At 31.6% G+C, this 22,730-nt stretch overlaps 1 protein-coding gene across 50 annotated transcripts in view; it reads right to left on the reverse strand.

Moving 5' to 3' along the window:
- Positions 1-2,958: 2,958 nt before the first annotated feature.
- The window catches only part of CNOT2 (CCR4-NOT transcription complex subunit 2), a 121,073-nt gene continuing 101,301 nt past the window's right edge, over positions 2,959-22,730 (reverse strand). For 21 of the 50 annotated variants that reach the window (XM_081589693.1, XM_081589699.1, XM_081589660.1 and 18 more), the window contains 11 exons: positions 22,084-22,266; positions 19,795-19,874; positions 17,102-17,227; positions 15,165-15,289; positions 14,073-14,193; positions 13,820-13,976; positions 12,894-12,955; positions 12,755-12,804; positions 11,908-12,008; positions 10,002-10,146; positions 2,959-4,110 (listed from right to left, as the gene is read on the reverse strand). In XM_081589693.1, the coding sequence (XP_081445819.1) occupies positions 4,024-4,110; positions 10,002-10,146; positions 11,908-12,008; positions 12,755-12,804; positions 12,894-12,955; positions 13,820-13,976; positions 14,073-14,193; positions 15,165-15,289; positions 17,102-17,227; positions 19,795-19,874; positions 22,084-22,266 (1,237 nt within the window). In that variant the 3' untranslated portion in view covers positions 2,959-4,023. Of the gene's footprint in view, positions 4,111-7,167; positions 7,257-10,001; positions 10,147-11,907; positions 12,009-12,754; positions 12,805-12,893; positions 12,956-13,819; positions 13,977-14,072; positions 14,194-15,164; positions 15,290-17,101; positions 17,228-19,794; positions 19,875-22,083; positions 22,267-22,730 lie in introns of all 50 variants that reach the window. The other 29 variants (XM_081589697.1, XM_081589664.1, XM_081589690.1 and 26 more) reach the window with 5 other exon arrangements.

The raw sequence follows: 22,730 nt of genomic DNA on the forward strand, positions 1-22,730 counted from the left end.
CACAGAACACTGTCCAGCCAGTCTCTCCTTGGTTACATCATGTGAAGTTTAATTTAATGCCTTACAAATCAACTCTTTTCAAAATCTCGTCTCAGTTACATTTTAATATTGTGCTGAAATCTCTATCGGTTGTAGTTCTGCCCTTCAGTTACACAAACGAAATTTGTCTTTCACTGACAGCTCAAGTTTGATACCTGAAGACAGATTATTGGTTCCAAAGTTTATTCTCTAATGCTAAACACTCCTTCTTCCTGGTGGGTTTTTTTTTAATGATATTTTAACATATGAGGATACTCAAAAACCTTACCTCTGATGCTATGCTTAAGACGAACATATTAATCCATGTAAAACACTTAAGTGTGTTGCTTGGTAGCTAGAATGCACATCACATTTTCTCCTGCCTTACCTAGTCATGGTAGCTCTTTGAATACATCAAACTCTCCTATCTTGTTCTGAGCACTGTACTTGTGTTAACGTAGTTGAAGATTACATTAGTATTTTTGGGAATAAAATAACAATTTGATCTACATATGAACTTTTAAGCTGTGGTATATCCCACCAGCCTTTATTCTTTTAATAGCAACCAAAGTGCAAAACTAAGTAATTTTTCTGGTGCAATGTAACCTATTTGATGTAATTTTAAAAGAGTACTGGGTTAGACTGAGATTCCAATTTTGACTTTTAATGTGTTTATTTGCTTCATCTCCTAGATTTGTCATTTATTCCTGGTATGATCTAATTCATTAGTGATGCTGTAACACTAGCAGCAAAGAGAGAAACTTGACATGCCACTATGATCTACGTTTTAAAGACATTGAGATATGTCTGGCTTATATCATTTTCCAGAGACTGTTTTAGAACCAGTTACCAGGTATTCCTGTATCTTCTGTGTTAACTCACAGACAAACCATGGTTAAGAGAACGTTAAAGACTGACATCCCCTTTCTTTACACATAAACACATTTCGTTTTTCAGCAATTTTTTTGCAAGATTGATGCTATTAAGCAAATTTAAGTTAAATAAGTGAGTCCTCCTTTGCAGCCATGCTCAGGTGCAAAAGAATGGAAGATCTATGGTTTTGGAATGAAGGAAGATTCAGAAGGATTAGCTAGAGTGGGAAAAATTTGAAACTTTTGAGAATTAATTGAAAATGCTTAAAAAGATTCTTTTTAAAATGGAACTACAGCAGAAAAGTTATTTCAAAAGCCCACTGCTTTATTTTCAAATTGGAATCGATTTATACCAATCAACATGTATTTATCAAGCACCTACTGTGTCCCAAGTTCAGTGGCAAAAAGGAAAAGACCAGACAAATGGAAACTGGAAAAATTTACATACTGTGAGAATTAAAAATTTCATTTCTTAATTAAAATGTTGTATCCAGTGAAAACTATCTGTGCAGTGAAAAATCTCTAAAGGTGAAATTTATCATATTAAAGTATTACCACAAGCAGCACAGAATATATCTGAAACTCAACAGCTGAAAGGACTTTCTTTTGCAAGTAAGTAGCTTTTGTTTCAGAAAGCCAATTACAGTATAATCACAAAACTTATTTAACAAATGTACGTGTCACTTGTTATAGAGGGAAAAGTTAATAGATTTAAATCTAAGGCAACTGGAAATATTAGTTTAGGTCAACTTCTGTCCATATGTAACCACAAATTATAAAACCAAGGAATATAACAGTGTGTTATATTAAAGAGTTTAATATAGTATTTTAAAGATTTCAGATAGAATTTTAAAACTTGAATTTGAAGAACATGGTAATTACTGCTATCAACAAGTTATAAAAAGTTTGTTTACATGTAAGAATTTTCTCATTTTGATGATTCAGAGTAAAAAGGAACTCAAACTGGAAAAATATGCACTTAAAACTTTGCATATGGCAGTTAAAACACGCAGAGAGCCAACAAACCACTTGATGAGCTATCTTGTTTTTGTGAGTTATTCACACAGTCCCAATCGTGATAGTGGTTAACACTTGTTATGTTTACACTTGTAAGAATAAAGATCCCCTTCCATTTTTTTCTACCTGTTTCTTTTGATTATGTAGGAAAAGTTACATTTTACATAGTATATTATTATGAAAAAATGTAATCCACTTTTAAGAAATTGATTTCTGGATTTAATTCTTATTTATGTCAAGTTAGGTATGTGTTCTGTGCAGTTTTTTTTGCACAAAAGTTAAATTACATAAATACCATTTTCCGACAGAAGAGATGCTTTGGTTTAAATCTAAATATTATAAAATCTTGATATTTTTATGTCAGTTTCTCATATCTCAAAATACATAGAAAAAGGTAAATCTTGAGTCATTTTATATTCCTGATATACAAATAAGTTTATATGTTTCATTTTCAAACATGATTTAGTAAATGTCAATAAACTTTCATTCTTCATAGAAAAACACAGGTTATAAATGAAAATTTTAAAGAATAAAAACTCATTGCTTTAAAAAAAAATTTCCATCTCTAGTTCTGCTTTCATGACTTCAATATTTATCTTTAAATGGAAAAGAATCCATCAATGTGTATGTGAAATAACCAGGCAAGCAAACTGAAGGGAAAGATGATTCCACTCCTCTTTGGCTTAATTTGTACATTATTTAAGATATATCTCAAAGGTCTATTAAATTTCTTATACACTTCTCACAAAAGCAAAGTGTTTTGATTGGGTGTCTGGAGTGTTCAGAAGTTTTATTTCTAATGCTGTTATTATTCACTTAAAAAATGGTTTTCTTTGTTTAGACTTGGTTAACACCAAGAATGTCTACATTTTTAACCTGCAAATGAAATGGTATATGGTTCCATTAAATGAGCTGTCAAAAGCAAAAAAGAAAAAAAAAACCTGCATTTTAAATTGTTCAGTCATACCATTCAGTTGTAAAACTTTTTCTTCTCTGTTTTTTCATGTTGAAGAAATAAGTTCACAATTTCAAATCAAAGTCAACACTGCAGTGAGGAGAGCTTTTCTACTTTATTACAAAGAGAAGAAGCCTTTATGTGGTCAGAAAATACAAGATTGATCTTTTTTTTCTCTTCCTATGAAACGCTGCTGTTCAAACAGCCAGAGTGAATTGTCTCAGTTCACTTCTTTAAGTCCCATCACATTCACTTGGGTATGGATGTCCTTGGCTGCTGAAAATCTGGCCCTTTAGTGCACAGGGCGACAAAGTCCCCTGACCAGCAGTTCCAGAATGTCCCATTTTCATATATTGCATCCATGCACACCTCCTAAAAATGAGGTACAGCAGGGCAAACATTTTCCAAAATAGATGTCATATATATAATATATACACATTCGTACATACATACCTTTATTCATGTGATGTCCAAAAATTTAAAAAAAATGTACACATTTATTACAAAATCGTAACAAAGACTGGACAGTGTTTTGCTCATTCTGGAAAGATGAAGCTCAGTAATAACACAACCCTGGAAACCATCCAGAGATTGTGGCAATATCTTTCTTCTAAACAGTCAGATATTCTTGCGTTAAGCTTGGCGAAACTGCCTTTCAAAAACAGAAGGGGAAGTAAAATGAAGGAAGCAGACCTTGCTCATCTTTCCAAATGAAATACGAGAAGGATCTTCACATAAAAATGCACAAACATTTGTTATTTTATTACCAATAGTGCTACAATGAACAATGCAAATTTTGTGGTCTAATTCTGTTGAGTCTCTTGTGGGTTTTCTTTTTTTACATTTTAGAAACTAAATGGTAAACTTCTGTCAGTGTACTTGCTTGTCTTTACAGACCCAAGTCTGTCTGCTGGCAAAAAAAAAAAGAAACTAAATGAAAAAAAATTCAGACCCTGCTCGAACTAGAGAAAAACAAATTACAAATTTAGTTGTTGGGCAGCACATAATTAGTAAGGCAGGACCTCAAATGGTGACCCTTTGCGTAAGCCAATTGCCAGATCCTCAAGAATTAAAACCAGGGTGCCTGAGCCACATCAGTTCTGCAGTTATGTTGAGTATTGTGCTGAGACAGCCATACCCCAAGAAAAGGGAAGTCTTTTTTTAGAAGGCTTGCTGAGCAGGGTTGTAGTTGAAGGTGGATGGCAGGTGAGGCCGTTCTTCTAATTTGTCATATTCCAGATGGAACTCCTATAAAACCAAATTTAAAAATTTAGATGATTTCCTCTCCCTCTAATCTCAAATTTTTGTCAAAATATATTTTATTTACTATATGAACAAATAAAATACCTACAAGGTATGTGAATGAAGAGATATACCAACTCTTTTTTTCCCCAGTAAGTAAAATATAGCTTGAAGAAAAATAATGTGCTGTAGTTTCTATCTGATAAAGACAAAAATGTAGACTTTCTGCATAAAAGTCAGAGACTAGTCATGAGCATCTATTTTATGACACAGAAATTTTATGCATTTTTTTTGCTCAAAAATAAAATTTGAAGGGAGCAATTACTGTATTGCTAATAAAAAGTATTAAAAATTATAATTTAAAGTAAAGCTACCTTCAATGAAGTATAAAACTTAAAAATCTTTTTTTCATGAAAAAAGTTTAGAAATAAAGGATTTCTCAATTTGTCTTATCACATGCTTTTTAAAAAACAAACATTAAAGTTATTTTAAGCTCATTATCTGGGGAAAACTCACACCTCTCCAGACTTTTCATTTCACAATCCTCAAATCCTGAAAAGATGTAACTGCCACCCCAAAACTGACAGTGCTTTTGCTACAGGCACATCTGAAGATGAACTATATATAGTTCATTTTAATTAAACTTTCAAAACACTACATGAGCTTTAAAATTTAAGAATTATATAGCAAATTCTTCATACTTCCCCAAGATCAAGAGAGATGAAGAATATAACTTTGTATATTAAAAAACAAAACAAAACACCTTTTTAAACCAAAAGGCCAGAGGTTCTAAAATTATTAATTCTACAACCTGCATTCAGGTAGCACAAACCATCTCAGTTAATCCCATTTAAAACATTATGAACCATTATATGTACCACACACTAAAGAAAGCCAAGTAATGTCAGTACCATGGCTTAATATATTTTACCTATTTTATTTCAAATTAATTCCATGATAGATATTTCCATTATTAAGTGAAAATTTCATTATTACAATGAAAACCTAGGTCATGAGTTATAAAACCAAAGATTTAAAATTTTGGGATATTACAATAAGAATTATAGAAATAGCAGGTATCAGAAGCCTAGTCTGTGTCAAAACTAGAGACAGAACTAATTTTGTTCTCATCTTCATAACTGTAAAGTAGACATCATTATCTTCATATTTGCAATGGAGGAAAATGAAGCTCCCAAGTAAGCTGCCCAAGTCATACAATAACTGGCAGATTAAGGATTAGGACCCAGACCTGTAGGACACCCAAGCCCATGATTATTCTAGTATAACACATTATTTTTAGCCCAAGACCCCAAACTAGTTACACTCCTATCCAGAAATAATGTTGAAAAAATTCAGTCCAGTGACAAACGTCTGTAAGGAAGGCACACTGTGATGACTTTTTTAAAAAGTTCACTTTAGAGTTAACTAAGGCACAGAGCTTATCTGCTTATCAGTAAAACTTAAGCAAACACCAGCATCATCATCACAATCAACATAGCCTCCCTAATGCTTTGTGTAGGCACCTCTCCCTCTCTCGATACCCTGTTTTAAAATAATTTATTGCCTGGCTAAAGATAAGTATCTAAATTAGTGGAGAAAGTATCTTCCTGTTGTATCATTCTTTAGAAATTAAACTTGGCTAACTTTAGTTCCAAAATATGTGTAGTTATTGGGTAAAAAGTGTATTTGTAGCTGACAAATCATATACTCCACTATCTAAGATATAGAAATTAAAATTTTGTTCCATTGTCCTGTCCTCATCATTGTACACTGGTGAATTACACTGTATTATCAGAATTTAAACTAGAGTAACTTCATCATATTAGAAGATCAGTCTAAACCTAGGGAGTAAATATGATAATTAAAATCTCAAAGACTTTATATATCAGAGATTCAGAAATTAAAAAGATCAAATTTGGTCTCATTTTTAAAATCTTTTTGTCTTCTATGTATTTTTATTTTTCTTAAAAGACATAAAGAGTTCACACTTTTTCTTTGTTCCCTAACTTTACTGATATCTTTTTTACATGTTTATCTTACATGTACATACGTACCACACACCACACACACACTTTTGTATAATCTGTAGGGGCAAGAAGTGTGTCTGTTTTGTGTATCACTATCTGCTGCCCAGAATACCGAGAATACTACTGAGTTGCCAGGCTCCCAGCAGGTGTATAATTAATGGCTAATGAATAAATGAACATACATTTTCATTTGTTTTAGGAACAGAACACTTAAAAATTTTTAAATATTCAAAGATTAAGTATCCGAAGGTCTATGTATATAATTGCTTTAATGGAAAAAAAGATTTGTAGATGACAGTTAAATGGTTTAAAGACTAGAAAGAGTTCTAGGTACTAAAAATCACATTTATAGTAGGTTATGATATGATAAAGGATCCTAAACATTAAAAATCCTACTCAGTGTTGGACCCATAAGGTAAAGTCAGCCTGAAAGAATTCTGACACTAAGTCTTTATAGTTTGAGAAAGCTATTTTCACCTAACAATTCTCCGTGGATAAAATTATTTTAAAAATCTTACTCATTGAGACTATATATACTATAACAAATTTTTAAATTAATAGGATATTTAATAATTCCAACTTAATTACACAGGACAGATCACACAGTGTGTCAACAAATAGATTATCTAAAAAAGAATAAGCAAATATGGTGTCAAATTTTTTTTGCGTGTGTTCTTTTTTTTGGTTACAGTGTCAAAATTTTTATGAAAATACATTATTGACATATAGGAAATTCTTTATATAAATAATGGGGCTGTATCCTAGAACTCACAGAAAATTTTAGGGGAGAAAGTATACTTCTGATTTAAATAATCTAATCTCTTACTTGAAATTATAGTTCTTCAGTTCTCTGAAAATATTAAGTGATTTGCAGAAGTGAAAGAGAGAACCTCATACAAGTATGACTGAAAACCTGATTATGGTCTCGATCAGGTCAATACTTTTCAATAATACCATGATAACATCAAGCTATTATAATATTAATTCATACAGAAGGCTTCTTATCAGTTGATGCTATTAAATTCATGTTCTTTACCTGTGAATAATAAACCACAACCACTTTACAGATGGGGACTGTGACTTGGGACATGGCACATCAATGGATTTTCTGTAGTTTGATGAAGTCTGTTAATAAATATACTATGAGATTCTTAATTCCTAATCCAATTTCTAGAAAAACAGTGAAAACATCCTTAAAAAAAGAAAACCCAGAAGCCTTTGTGAAAAGTTTATTCTGTGAATATAACATAGTTTTAAGTCCATGAATTTTTTAAATAGAATCAAAAGAAGAGAGCTGCATATTAATACTTGATAGAAACCAGTATTTCTGCTTATTTTCATCACTATGAAAATAATTTTGTTGAAGAATATCAGTGCAAGCGGCCAACAAATTACTTTAAGAAAGATTTCTCAAAAATAGTTTAATAATGATATTTCTCAAATTTTATTTTTCAACTTCACAGCTAAAAATTTTAAAGGTAAAAGTTAAGGCAAATGCTTAACTTACACAGGAGAGATCAGACAAACTGGGTAAAATTATTACTTTACATACACACACACACATATATAATTTTCTTTAAAATGACATTTACCTGAGGAATTGCTTTTGTGGGAAATTAGGGGACTTATTAATGTTCAAGTTGTTTCTGAATATTTCTCTTCTGGAAAACTGATTTTTTTTTCATGTAAGTTGATTTCCTCACAGATTTCAAACTAATATTCAACTCAAGTTACACATCTACTGATGCAAATATCTATTTCTTTTTGCATATGTTTGGAATAATTTATGATCTTGAGCAAAAAGCTTCAAATGAATAGAACAAACTTCAGTTATTTACTATTAGAATTTTTCCCTTCCAAAGATACTCCTCCCATAGAACCAGGTTCTCTAACTATGGTGCCAAGGACCAACACTATCATTGGCATCACTTGGGAATTTGTTAGCAAAGCAACTTCTCATGTCCCATCCACAGACCTACTTGAACCAGAAACAAAGCTGGTTGGCCCAGCAACCTGCCAGATGATAAAACAAGGCCTCCAGATAATTCTGAAGTAAGCTAGAACTGCTGACCTAACAACAATCAGAATTTCTCCATCTTGGAATTACGGTAATAATCTGTAATAGTAACACTGATAAAAACAACAACAACAAACTACCACAACTACTCTCCTACATCAAATACCTAATGTATGCCAAGCAGTACACTCAGTGTATATGTGTGCCTGTGTAATCTCAATTAATCTACATGATAATCAGAAGCAAAAATCATTTTGATTTAAAAGATAAGGAAGAGAGAGAGAGAGAGAAGTCGCTCAGTCATGTCTGACTCTTTGCGACCCCCATGGACTGTAGCCTACCAGGCTCCTCCGTCCATGGGATTTTTCAGGCAAGAGTACTCAAGTGGGTTGCCATTTCCTTCTCCAAGGGATCTTCCTGACCCAGGTATCGAACCCAGGTCTCCCACATTGCAGGCAGACGCTTTACCGTCTGAGCCACCAGGGAAAGGAAGCAGGTATGGAAAGGCATCTAGTACAAGGTCAAAGTATAAACAGCAGAAAGAGGAGTTAAATTCAAATCCTGATACAAGAGTTATGGTTTTCTACTTCACTGTATTTATTAAAGAACAGGTAGTATACATAATGTCCTGTATACTATTTATAATTAATTATTTGTATTTAACTAAAAGGTTAGGTCATGAATCTACCTTTTAAAGTTAATAGGTGCATATTAGAATTGTTAAAATTACTCAAGTACAGTGTAGAGTGGTATCTTGACTTGGACTAAGAAGCAATGACATTTACCATTAGAGAAATACCCCAAAATAATAATAATGAGAAAAGGTTTAACCTTTTGTATGTGTAGTCGTCTTTTTTTTTTCTTGAGCTCACTTTTTCTATTTTTTGTTTCATGTTTTATATGAAGTCTTTTAGAGATGTAAAATTTTGTAATAATTATCTGGTAAGCATCTTCTACTATCTTTTAAAAATGTTTTACTCTTCAGTTTAGTAAAGTTGGTTAAAAAAAAAACAGTAAAAGATTATCCAATGAACAGTCAAGAAATAGTTTTTTCTGTTTAAATTTAATAAAAGCAACAAAACTAACTTTAGTTTTTAATCCTTAGATTCATCAGTGGAAAGAACATTCAGAGAAATCCTGAAGTTATGAAATCAGACACTGTGAACTATATTTTCTACTAGGTCGAGTAAGTACATACATAAGGAACTAAACACAAATGTGTAATATGCTACAGCACTGATGAAAATTGCATGCGGGACAGTTAGAAAGGTGTTTTTGTGAGGAAAAGTTGCAAACCAAAACAACTTTTTCCATTGGCCTCTTTCCCCCAGTTATTTCACATACTAGTCACAGGAACAATCATGACTAATGCTTGCAATTTTCTTTCTTTATATTTACTTGCAAATAAAAACTCAACTATATTTCCTGCAATGAGTGCAACCGTTTAAAAAGTCTATGTCTATTTATATACTGGTTTTAGGAAAAAAAATCTCATATTTGCTTACTTTAAAGTAATAATAATGTAAGAATACATGACCGGGATTGCAAGAGGGTCTCTTTATTTTACAACTGAGCAGACACAAAAATATTTCAAATGTCACCAAGGCTTGTGAAAAATTACAAAATTTCTTACCAAGTTCAATCATTTTCCTAAACTACAGGTAAAATGAACTACTTCCAGATACTCTCCCAGAATTTAAAACAAGCCAAGGAGGTGGAGACAACGGACTCAGCAAATATCGGGCACATTATTAGAATGGATGTACTGGTACATATAAACAGATAAAAGAGGACACTTCTTATTAAAATCTAGATTTATACATTTACACATTTGCACATGGAAAAAAATATACCTTAGCTACTTTCCTCCAGTTAAGACAGTCAAAGAAGTAATATGTTCCCCTCTCATATGTATTGGTTTTCATTGTTGGCTCCATGCCTGGTGCCCTGGTAATCCATACTCGTTCTTCTTTGTGGTATCTCCAATCACGGTTAAAACTTCAATTTTTAAGAGAAAAAGACAATTAATTTTTTCCTGTGGCTCACATCAAACATTTTCTACATCTTGTAAAACACTTTTCAGAAAATAATCAACACAATAACTATATGAATATTGATGCTTCTTTACCCTGATTTTTATTGTTATTAAATACAAACCTAGTAAAATAAATATAGGGAAAGACTTTTTAAATTTCTCCCAAAACCTCACTCTTTAATTAATACACACATCTTTATTTAACTGGAGAAATTTTTTATGCAAACAAAATGAGATCTTAAAAGCTCTATGAGCAATGTGATAAAAACTTTGGCAGACCAAATAAAGATCCAGTGTTCCAGAAACTTCACTCCTTTTTCATTCTTAATATTCAATAGAAATTGAGATATCTATTAAAACAAACAAAAATCTCAAATATTTGTGTTATTTTGTAAGAAACTAAATGCAAAGCTTATTTGAATTAACTAAATTCACATAAAATTTGTAACTAATTTCAAATTTAAAAATATTTAGAAAATTCTTAATGAGTATATTACTTTTATTTTTTATTCAGATCTCATTGATCCTAAATTCTCAATAGCCCAAAGGATATCCATTAATATTCACATAAGAATCAATGACAGTTTACACCACCTGTAAACCAGGGAAGTAACATCCAAAGGAGGTAAATGTACCACAAAAAATGTCTCTGGTAGGACAAACCTCCATGCAAACAAATTCCTTCCTATCAATACAATGAGGAGTTATTTTAGACATATATTTTATATATGTTTATATATTTTTAGACATAAATAAGATATGAGACAGAATTGCCAGTGATGGATGAATGAATGACTGATGAATTTATTTACGTATGGAGTAAATCAAAAAGAACAAGTAACAAATGCTATCTTACAAAATATGAGGGAAAACATGGAAAAAAACCAAATTCTCAATTGAGAAATTAAAAACAATTTATTACCAATACAGTGAATTTTACATTTTAAAAGTATCTGATCCAATGCCATTTATAGAAATATTAATAATGTTAAATAATATGTTAAATAAAATGTTAATAATATAAAATAATTAACTCTATAAAAAGGTCTCCTAATCATTACGTCGTAAGTTTTTGGTAACAATTCACTTTATAGTAAACACGATTAATAGAACAGTCTATTGCTAACAAAATGTTACCAACTGGACATATAAAAAAATGACACAAAATTTTTATTCTTAGAGCATCAGGTAAAAACAGAAATGCTCAGAAAAAGAATATATTCAATGGACCAATTTCTCAATACTAGTTTATTTAAGTTGGCCAATAGGCTTCTGATACTAACTATGGAGTTCATTTTATCAATACTTCAAAATACACAGGAAATATGCACAGTGCCTTGCCCTTGTAATGCTCAATATGATGATAATATATAATATAATATAATAAATGATGAAATTCACTGTCATTAGCATTAAGTGGTTCCACAAGGAGAAAGATGACCCACAGTTATGAACCATATCTTATACTTCATTTATTTATAAAAATCAGATTTATCAAATGCACGAATCAAGCTGATCCTGACTTCTTACAAATTTAGGGTTATTTAAGTTTGAAAATGCTTTTTATGTTTACAGCTGAAAGCAAAACAACTTAAATTTCTTGATGAATATTTCCATTCTAAAAACAAAGAGAAAAACTACAGCCATTGTCATTTAAAAAAAAAATCTTTTAGAATAAACAAGGTCTACCATAATACAAGTTTTTAAAAATACTTTGAACATACAGCTCTACTGCAGCTAAAAGTTGTAATACGTCTCCTCCGTTCATGTAATAGAGATAGAAAAGAAGGTCTTCTCCGTATCGGCCAAGTTTTATTGCAGCCAGCTGGAAAAGATAAATTATTCTGAAATGTAAAATGAGTTTGAAAATCTTAACATATAACTGATTCCATTAAAGTAAAAATGTAAAGATAAAACAGAACTCCTCTCTGCAGCAGATAACTGCCATTACATGATTACAGAGGTAAGTTATATAATTTTAAAGGGGAGTTTCATCATTTGAATGCCTAAAGTCACTGAACAATTCTTTCTGATATATCTATTTTACCTATCAACAGGAAGAAAAAGCTAAATAAAACTTCTGAGCAAGCTCTAACGCTCTAATTTAGGTAATTAGAAAATGAACCAAAAAAGTCAAAGATAATAGCTTTAAAATGTATCTTTTTCATTAAAAACATTGTATCTGTAGTATTCATAAAGAAAAATCTTTCTTATTGATACATACATAAAATGAAAATATCAGGAGGAAATTTATCAAATTTTCCATGTTACTTTGTTCCCATCAACTGTGGTTATGGTTACACCCTGTTATTAACAACTATAAAAAAGATTTTACTGGTCCTAACATTGTTTCTAAAGTATTTTAAAAATATAACTCAGACCTCATCAAAAGACAAGATTATAAACAAAAATAGAAATTAAATTGTTACATATAACAAAATGGACATACAAAAACATACCCCTGAGATCACTGCTAATTATTTCAAAAAACTATGCTGTCAGAATTGAAAACCAGCACTTAAAAATAGATAAATTCATGCTGACTGAGTAGAATAATAAAACTACACTCACCTTATCCCTAATGTGAATGTTCGTTAAGTACTCAGATGGAACATGGAAGTCTGGATAATAAAATGAAAAAAGCCTTATTAACTGATTCTCAGTTACAAATACATTTTTTAAACGTCTAAACAAAAACAGATTATCCTACCTATGTCTTGAGGTCGACAAGGTGAAGATGCCCAGGGTGATGCAAATTTGGGGTAGAGATTTCTGAATAAGGGGAAAAAAAACCATTCTGAAGTCCAAAGTAGAAAAAGAGATTTCTAATTTTATTTTAGGAAATCAAGAAAACCAATGACTTAATACATTAAGATGCGCATTCTCAAACTTTCAATTTCTTTTCTTGGTTTTACTATGACTTACATAGCAGGAAACTGAAGCAAGGTTAAAAAATATACACCCATATATGCACATTTGCATATATAAATTACTACTTCAACTCAGAATGCTTTAAATTCATTAATACTATGTCTTCAAGTAAAATTACTTTCCCATTTTTATAGCCAGAAAAAAAGTAATTATTACAAACAAAAGTTCAAATTCAGCAAACATTTACAAAGTATCTATTATTATATACCTGGCACTAGGTGCTTATACATTAGCAAGCATAACAAAGATCATCAACAACATGAAACTTATTTTCTGATTGAGGATGGTAGATTGGAAGGGAGACAGACAAAAACAACTGAGAAATGAAAAACATGAAGTGGCATGGCAGCACAGACAATCTTACAGACAAACTGAGGTTATCAAAAATGACAAAGTCAAAGGGATGACTAGAGGTGAGCAGCTGAGGTATCATGAAGGGTAAAATTTCTGGAGGAGAGAAATTCAAGAAGCTGGGATTTCAGGGTTTAGGAAACACTATATATAGTGTATATAGAAACTGCCAAATTATAAGAGGAATATTACTATAAAGTGAGAGTGATCCAGCAACTAACATAAGAGGAGATGACCCAGAGTCAGCAGATACCAGCAACTATGAGTGGTAGAAGATGATACAATTTGAACACATACATTAAAAACCGTAGGGAGGTATTATACACAAATATAGAAGAAAAGAAAAAAACTTACTCGGGAGAGTTCAGATTGAGGCCTAATGTTGTTAAGTCACTTCCTAATGCAAGATGTACCATTCCTGGGTCTGTCTCTGCTGCCCTGATAAATGTTAACAGGCCAATCATTCCAAATTGGTCCGTCACCATCCCTTGGGGAATGTTAGTAACCCGACCTGGATAAGAAAAACACAGTCGTTTCTATCTTTTAGGAAAAAGGAAATAAATAAATAAAATCTATAGTATCTTTGATATATTCTATAGAGTCTCACCATCAGGTAACACCTGGATCCCTTTTTTCTGCTGGTTATTATTTTGTGTCGTTGAACTTTTATCTCCAGGGAATTTGGGTCCATCTGTACTTGAAGTTGTCTTGCCAGATGTATTCAAATTCTAACATGAAAAAAAGAATTAAATGTGACGTTAAAAATCTGTTAAGTGTAAAAATTTCAAGTTCATATAGTAATACTTTTTTACTCATTTATTATATTTAAGTTGGCAGTAAATTATTACCTGTTTATCAAGTTCTACATGAAATTTTTTGTCTCCACAACTGTCCCACGGTATACAAATAAACCCTGTATTATATACACCTTTGAGTATTTAAAGGACAAGAAATATATGGAAAATATTCTTATTTATCTCAGATATTCAGTCACAGACCAAAAAATCCATCTCTCTATCTTAGAACTGTTTGTTACAGGATACACTTGAAGTTATATTTCTTAATATGTTCATTTAGAAGACAAACTAAACATAGTATATTACCTAAAATAGCACCAAAAAAACCTCCGAGGTAAATCAGAATACATGAATCTTTAAAATTCATATCTATTTTAATTCTTACCCAATAATCTTCTTTATCAATTATTTAACAATATACACCTTCCATCACACACACACACACAAAAAAGCACTATTTTCATTGAAATGTGGAAGAAATAAACACAATAGTTAAGTCAGAAACAGGAAGCTGAGTTGGTTGAATCAACACAGGAATAAAAATGTGTATAAAGATTCTTCAAGGAGAAAACTTACTTAAGAAAAACACAGCTCCTTAGAAGGCTATAATATCAAACTTCATGGGATCCAGCTGACAGGGACTACAATAAAAGTCTACATTAACTCTGAGAAGTTCAACAGAAATTTGCAAACCTATATGAAATAGGAGAAAAATAGGCTATCTTCTAAGTTACAACGGTTTTCCACAGTTTTCAGAAGTTAGATTACTACAGATATTCAAAATAAATAATTTTCTAATAGTATTTAATATGTCCTTAATATAGACTATAAAACTATTAATATAAGAGAAATCTAAAGGGAATAAACTATGTAACTCACATAGATAATTCTCAGTTACTTACAGATTTACTGTCATCATTACTTGATGTTGGATCTTTATAACTGGAACCAGGCAATGCTGGAAAATCTTCATTGTGTATTGAGAAGTCCTGGGATTGCTCATTTGCTGGTTTTGTTACCATTCCAACTACATAATGAAAATAATCCAGAGAATTGCAATTGATATTTATGATATTTTGCTACAAATTATAAAAAGTTAACTTTCCTCATGATAATATACCAAAAGGAATTTTTTTTTATTATGCTATGAAAACACACTTCAAAAAATTAGTATTCTGGATAACAATGAATAACTAAATTCTTATATAATTGATTAATAACTAAAATATACAAAATAATACAAGGGAAATAAGTGGCAATCCCATAATTCTAATCTAACGTCACACATAGATGCTGAAAAAACATAATCTGATATTGGTAACAATTATTAAAATTTTTTGTTTAAAAGCTTGCTTTAAATATTTGACTAGTTACTATGAATACCAGTTAATTGTCAAATAACAAATGAACAGAATAAATTTTAAAGAAAATGTCAGTATTCTACTTGAAAGTGACTTACAGAGTGAGCAAATTGCAATCAATTATAAAACAACTCCATATTATTTCAGATTTTCTTGGACTCCATGTAATAGATGTAAAACATGCAAGAACTGGGAAGTAATCCTCCCACTATACTTGGCATTAGTCAGGCCCTTATTGGAGAACAATATCCAGTTTGGGGCTCCACAATTCAAGAACGATATGGAGAAACTAGAGATGGTCCAAGGAGAGCAACGGGAATGATTAAAGGGATGAAAAAATGGACCTATGAGGAAAGGTTAAAAACATTAGAGTCTGAACTGAGAATCAAGTAGCTAGGTACTCAACTTCCAGGGCAGATCATTTTTGCTTTTTTGGTGGGGAGGAAGGCTAATTAGGAAACATTTGAAAGTGAATAATAAAGTTTTCCCTTCTTCACATATTATTATTTGTATTCATATTCTGAAAGCAACATAAACCCATGTTGGTTGAAAATGGGGAAAACAGGTATCTTAGAACTGATGAAATGATCCCTTTAAGTTCATTGTTTTTGCTATTAGTCTTTATCACATTCTACCAAAAGGAAACAATTATGTGCAAAGGATACAAAAAAATATGGTTACACTGCTATTACATAATTTCCATGTCTAGTTCATTTAGCCTCTGTTAGCTAAATCTCTCACTTATTAAAGATAGTGAAAAAGGGTATTAGTGGTGACCAAGAGCCTACATAAACTATATATACATGACCCATAAGCAGTTCTCAACAGGAGGCGATTTTTTGTTCCCATGAGACGTGTCAACATCTGGGGTTGTCACAATGGCTGGGGGGTGGGGGGGGAGCCGCGGGTGAGCAGAAAGGGTGGGAGTAGGGGTGGGGGTGCTACTGGGCATTCAGTAGGCAAAGGGCAGGAATGGTGATAAACATTCTGTAATGCACAGGACAGCCTCTCATTTACAAGAAACTATCTATTCATATGTCAGTAGTGTGGAGGTTGAGAAACTGGCTTAGAAAAAATCATCAGTGTCTGGTTAGTCATTATTAATTTATACTAGGAATGTGAGAATGTATTCTTTAAAAAAAAAAGTGTGATGAACTGAACAAAGGCAAACCATAGATAAATATTAAGGTGCACTAAGGCAGAAAAGCCAGAAGAAAGTAACTTCTGAATACCAATGAAGACTTCCTTTTGGGGTTTCTATACAAATTTAAGTTTTCCCATTTAACTCTGCTATCATGGTATTCTGGGGAGAAAAAGCACTTTGCATTTATCGACTCTGACAAAGCTACATTACTCTGATTAGAAAACACATATATACAAGTGTGTACACACACATGCATGCAAATATACACATATATGTGTGAGTGTGTGTAACAGAAAATTTTCACTAGCCATCAATAAAAAGCTTAATTAATTACCATAAGGAGCTCTTCCAGCCAAGGGGTTTATTAATGGAGTTGGGTTACCACTTCCTTCCCTTCTGTTTCGGTCTGCTAATGCTGGAAAATCTGAAAGGTCCAATCCTGTCACATTTTCACTTCCATCTAAAGAAGAAGAAACAAACTAGTTACTGCTCTACAAACATTTTAAAGAGATTATTACTAACTATAAAAAAATTTGAAATGACAGTGTCTTCTTCCTAAACAATGTACAGCACTGTACTTGGTATATGTAAATGTACAATAAATATCTGTGGATTGACTTCATGTGAAAGAATTTATGAACAACTCAGCAAAGCAGTATGTACCTACTACGTAATAAAAATCCCAAATCCTAGAGACTTAAGATAGATAATAAGGAGTAAAGTGGTACATTATTTCCCCTGTGAAAGACGGTACTCAAGTTATAGGTTGCTGATTAGTAAGAGGGGAGACTGTTGTGATAAAATTGCTCTTTTCACTATATTAAAAAACAGAGGTTGTACCTGGAATGCTTGGAGCTTCATTTATAACACTGGTGTGATATGACAGTGCCTCCTGCAAATGGTCTGAATCATATTTGAGGCACAAGCAATGGGAACACAATCCCTAAGGATATTTTTGGTTTATTTGGCCTATTCCATACACAAATGTGTATACATGTGAGTATGTGAGTGTGTGTGTTTTGCAGTTGAGAGTATAAGTAGGGTGGAGAACGTAGGATACATGTAGAACTCCCATGTCTGGTGAGTGAATTGTATGAGAATATGACATAAAGCCCAGAAGTTTATATTACCTATTACACAGTAGGCGCTCAATAAATTGAATAAATAAAATATCTGTTCATTTTGAATTTTAAAATATCAGTTCCTTTCCTTTTAAAAACTAAAATTTAATCCAACATTTCTACTTTGCCTATTTTAATTATTACGTTGATCTCTTCTCAATGTGTTAATTATTCTAATATTCTAATAATCTTACATTCTTAATTTTTGAAGAATTTATTTTCTACCTGACTGTTAGTATGCACTATAGTTTTTCTTTGTCTCATCTAGTGTATTATAACCATTTTCAATTTATTTGTCCCCTCTTTTAGTTTATTTTAATTTTTCTCTAATTTTCATAACTAGAAGGATCTCAGAAAGAAACAACTCAAGATTACTCTGTTCATGGAAAACAGTTACATTCCAAGTCAGGTGACAATTAAAGTTATGAAGGGTAAAAGATAAAAAATTCAAACCCATTGCTTTTAAAGAAACTGCAGCTTATGAATTCTGAATTCTAGACAGGCATATATAAAAAGGCAACAATACATATCAATAGCTTATATAGTATTTAAAAAGTAATCTCTCTTGAATTACTTGATTATGAATTCTAACTATAAACTTACAGTAAGCACCAACTTTTAATACACTTCTTCAGGTCCTCTAAGATGGAGTTTAAAATTGGCACATATTATTTAAGAATACCTAAAAACAGAATAACTCACAAATTTTTATTTTTAGGGTAAGACTTGGAAACAACTTTCCTAGTGTAAAATATATTTAGTTAAAAATGACTTAAAAAAATTGTAAAATTTATGGAAGTGTATAAATCATATTTCAGAATATAAGATGGCACTGTGAGACACACTGTCAACTCTACAGTTCATTTAGGAGGGAAAAAAACCTCGCTAATTAAATTATGATATGCATCCTAATTTCAGAGATATTTAAATATGAAAAAAATATGCATTTGAGAAACAATGGAATATGGTACTTCATATCAGAACACAAAACTTTAAGTGCAAAAAACTGAAATTCTGAGGTGTCACTTGGTCAATCCAGGCTGCTACTAAACATACAATAATGTTGAAAAATTAAAAACTGATAGCCAGAACTATCATTTCAATTGCTAATCTTCTCATGCTTCCACATACACCCCGTTTCACTGATCATTCTTTCACCTTCCACTTCCTTTACTGTATTTCTCTCTCAACAATCATACTCATTTTTGCTCCTATGACTATAACAACATCCTTCATTTACTTTCTCAGGAAAGGGTCTGGAGGCAAGGGTGGAAGAAGGTAAAACCTGAAGCAGAATGGTAACAAAGCCTCCTGTTCTCTTTTGTCTGAAGCCAGCTGATAAAAGAAACCAATAGACGGCAAAAATTCATTACTGTCAAAATCAGAATTGGCTTTCCATGTACTTAAATTTTGAATTTTACACATAAAACTGGATTAAAAATTTATGTTAAATGCAAAAATTAGTATTATTAAAACTATTAAGAAAAAACTGTAAGTGCTCCATATAGTTTTAAAGGTTTCTTCAATCTGGGTCTCTATAGCCAGAATGCCACAACGCTCAACCTAGTTTAGACTATAGTGAAAGGACTGAGGATAAGAAAAGCTCTTGAAGCAAAAAGATTCTGAGGCACAAATATAGACTAAGTTAACGTTCATGCTTTCTCCAGGTGTTAAGAAAACAAATCTGAGGTTATAACACTGCTATTACCATGCCAAGTGAAAAAATAACTATCTTTTAACTACTGACTGAATTAAATCCTATTTCCTGTCAAATTCTCCCCTAAATTAAGTTCTATCATTTAAACACAAAAATTCCTTTAATTATTTTAAGACTAGTATGTTGAACTGCTTTATATGTCAAGATCTATCATATTTTTATAGGGTACTAGCTCCAGAATAAGCTTACCTGTTCCATTAAAAATGTTACTTGATAAGGAGTTATTCATTCCAAATGCCTGATTCCTGTTCATTCCAAATCCAGACATACTGGGTACATAGAAAATAATTTTAGATATACAGTAAGAACACTAACAAAAGTGTTTACTTTTGATCTCCTCATATAAAACAACATGTCTAAAAACAAACACTAGTTTTATTTTTGAGTTGAATATTTTTATTTAAAGGTTCCCTAAAATCCTTCCATGAACAACTGAGAACCAAAACGATCAGTTAAAAAACAAAAAGCAAAGAATTTATATAAGGCTTGAGGAAAACAGATTAAAGGTATCATTCTGTGTACTTGGCAAGTCAACTTACTGAATATACTGAAAGAAGTAACTAAAATCAAAATAGGTGATTTAGTTTAAGACTATTCTTGAGTATTTGTTTTTCTTTCACTACTGGTAAAATGTGCTATTATTATTTTTCATAAAAGATCTTCATTCATACAGTTTGTCTTTTCCCAACTAGAATGGACAGAGTTCATGTCAGACACACCTTTGCATCTCTTTGCCCTTAGCATTCAGGAGGATACAAAAGGCACTCAATAAATGTTTAGCTGACCTGAATTAAATGGTGCTTTTCTTTAACCTAATTCAGTGTTCTAAAACACATGATTCTTATCAAGTGTATCTTTTAGTTAATTTTTAAAAATCTCTCCATAGTTCCCTTAATTCTAAATTAAGGTACTTGGTAAATAGTTATCAAAGCCTCCCTTTTTTGCACAAGCCTAAAGATGGGAAAACAAACAAAAAATAAGGCTGAATTTAAAGTGAGGTCAGAGTAATTAAACACATCAAAAAGAACTGTTAATGCAAGTTCTACAATGAAAGAATGCATTTTTAACATCAAATAGTCTGATAAAAGACAGTTGTATTAGTGTTATGAGTAAGGTTAAATTGAAGATGACAGGAGTTTTTTTTGCCTAGATTTGGAAAACTAACTATAGCCAAAGCCAAACAATATATTCATAAAATAATGCAGCTGGTGAAACAATACTCTAGAGAAGAGCAGAAAAGTCAACAGAAAGTTTTGTTTAATAGCATGTTAGAACTGCTGACGATAGAGGTACCCTCAAATATTGAATAAGCAGTAAGAGATGAAAACATTCCATAATACATACATCTTATCAATAGTACTAAGCAGGGCTTTAGAGACCCACACTTCATTGACAATTTGTAAGAAAATTTACAAGTATTTACAACTAGAATGTGAAAAAACATGGGAAAGCAAAAATTTAAATATACATTCAATGACATACTACAAGAATGCAAAAAGATGTGTTAAAGCCCAAGAAGTATTACATGATTAGGAAACTGTCAAGGAGATGAGTCTTGAGAACCCTTTATAGAAATAACTTTGGTAAAAGTTAAGAGCAGACAAAATTATAAAAGAAATGCTCATACAAGTCTTAAAAGTAAGAACTGGAGGTTATGGGATGAACATTAAATTGGAAATGTGCTAATAACCTATTTTTATTCAGAATTTACAAGTACTAAATAAGAGAAGGTAAATTAAATGGGTATCATGATAGCACCTACATCCTTTACCCACTATGCTGCCCATTAAAAAGAAGATCAAACTAAAATATCACTTTCACAGTAAAGAAAGCCCTGTATTACAGACATAACTGACATATAAATTATCTGAACAGCTTTAAAATCCTAATAAAATATGTAACTTTTTCATATTGTTAACTATTATTTGCATAGCAGTATAACAGTGCAAAAAAAGGAGTGAAAAGCACAAATTCTTCTTTTTGTTTTAAATCCCAAGACATGACACTATTTCAAATACCACAGAGGTAGTCTTCAAAAAGTCTCTGGTCAGTAAGTTTCCAAAGAACAAAACAGAAATTCGGTTGAAAAGGAACTTAACCAAAGGATAAATGAAGCAAGGCAGTAATAATCATATTTCCAGTGCTATTCGTAAATATGGAGCTCTTACCACACAGGTGACCAGCCTCATTTAATAGAGGAAGGACATTTCAACAAAAATTTTGCTGGTTGGCAACCTAACAACAATCCTTTTCTAACAACAGCAACAAAAAGCAAACTGATTCTCAAAAGAGTAAGTCTTTAAGTTTGGGAGTTTAAATTGCTATGTGTAACAAAAAGAGAAGCTTTGGTCAAAATATATGATGAAACACATTTATGAAACAGAAGCCAAGACTAAAGAAAAGAATGTTGAATATGAAAAGGCAAATTTGAAAATACCCAGAAAGAACAATTATACACAGTATCAATAAATATCTTACCTGTTCACAGTAAAAGGTTGTCGAGAAGGCTGCTGCTTTGGCATACATATTATGCTTGGCGAGCTTCTGTTGGGGCTACCTAACCCTGAACTGCTCATGCTATTTGTCCTGCTAGGAATTCCAATGCCCTGACCAACCTGGGAGTGGTTCATCATATTCCTAGGATTCATAGGCAAAATACCCCTGAAAAAGAAGTCCAGTATACTAAATAAGGTCTCTATAATCACTCATTAAAATTCTCTGTAAATAATCGATTGACCTAACCCTAGAATTTCAGATATACGTTCAAATTGCATTGTAAATTTGTATTCATTTAATTCTTTTGTCCGGTCATTTGAAAAGAAAAAAAGCTTTCTGAAAAGTCAAAGTAAACACACCAACAAGAAAGGGCAAATTATAGAAGAATATATGGTGATAGCAAAGATGAGAGAACTATTGGTGTGACTATCACATAAAATACAAACATATTTCACATATATATTTTGAATAATTTCATTCCAAATGTATGTCATTCTATCTTCTTAATACTAATATGCATCATTTTTGTGATCTGCTTTATTTTATTCTCACTAGAACAATGGATGTGTGGTGAGGGAGCAATAAATAGAATTATCTGAGGAGTGATTTGAAATTGCACATTCTCCTTT

This window comes from Giraffa tippelskirchi, chromosome 4 (genome assembly GCF_054371585.1).
Source record: "Giraffa tippelskirchi isolate mGirTip1 chromosome 4, T2T-mGirTip1v1.2.pri, whole genome shotgun sequence".
NCBI classification, from domain to species: domain Eukaryota; kingdom Metazoa; phylum Chordata; class Mammalia; order Artiodactyla; family Giraffidae; genus Giraffa; species Giraffa tippelskirchi.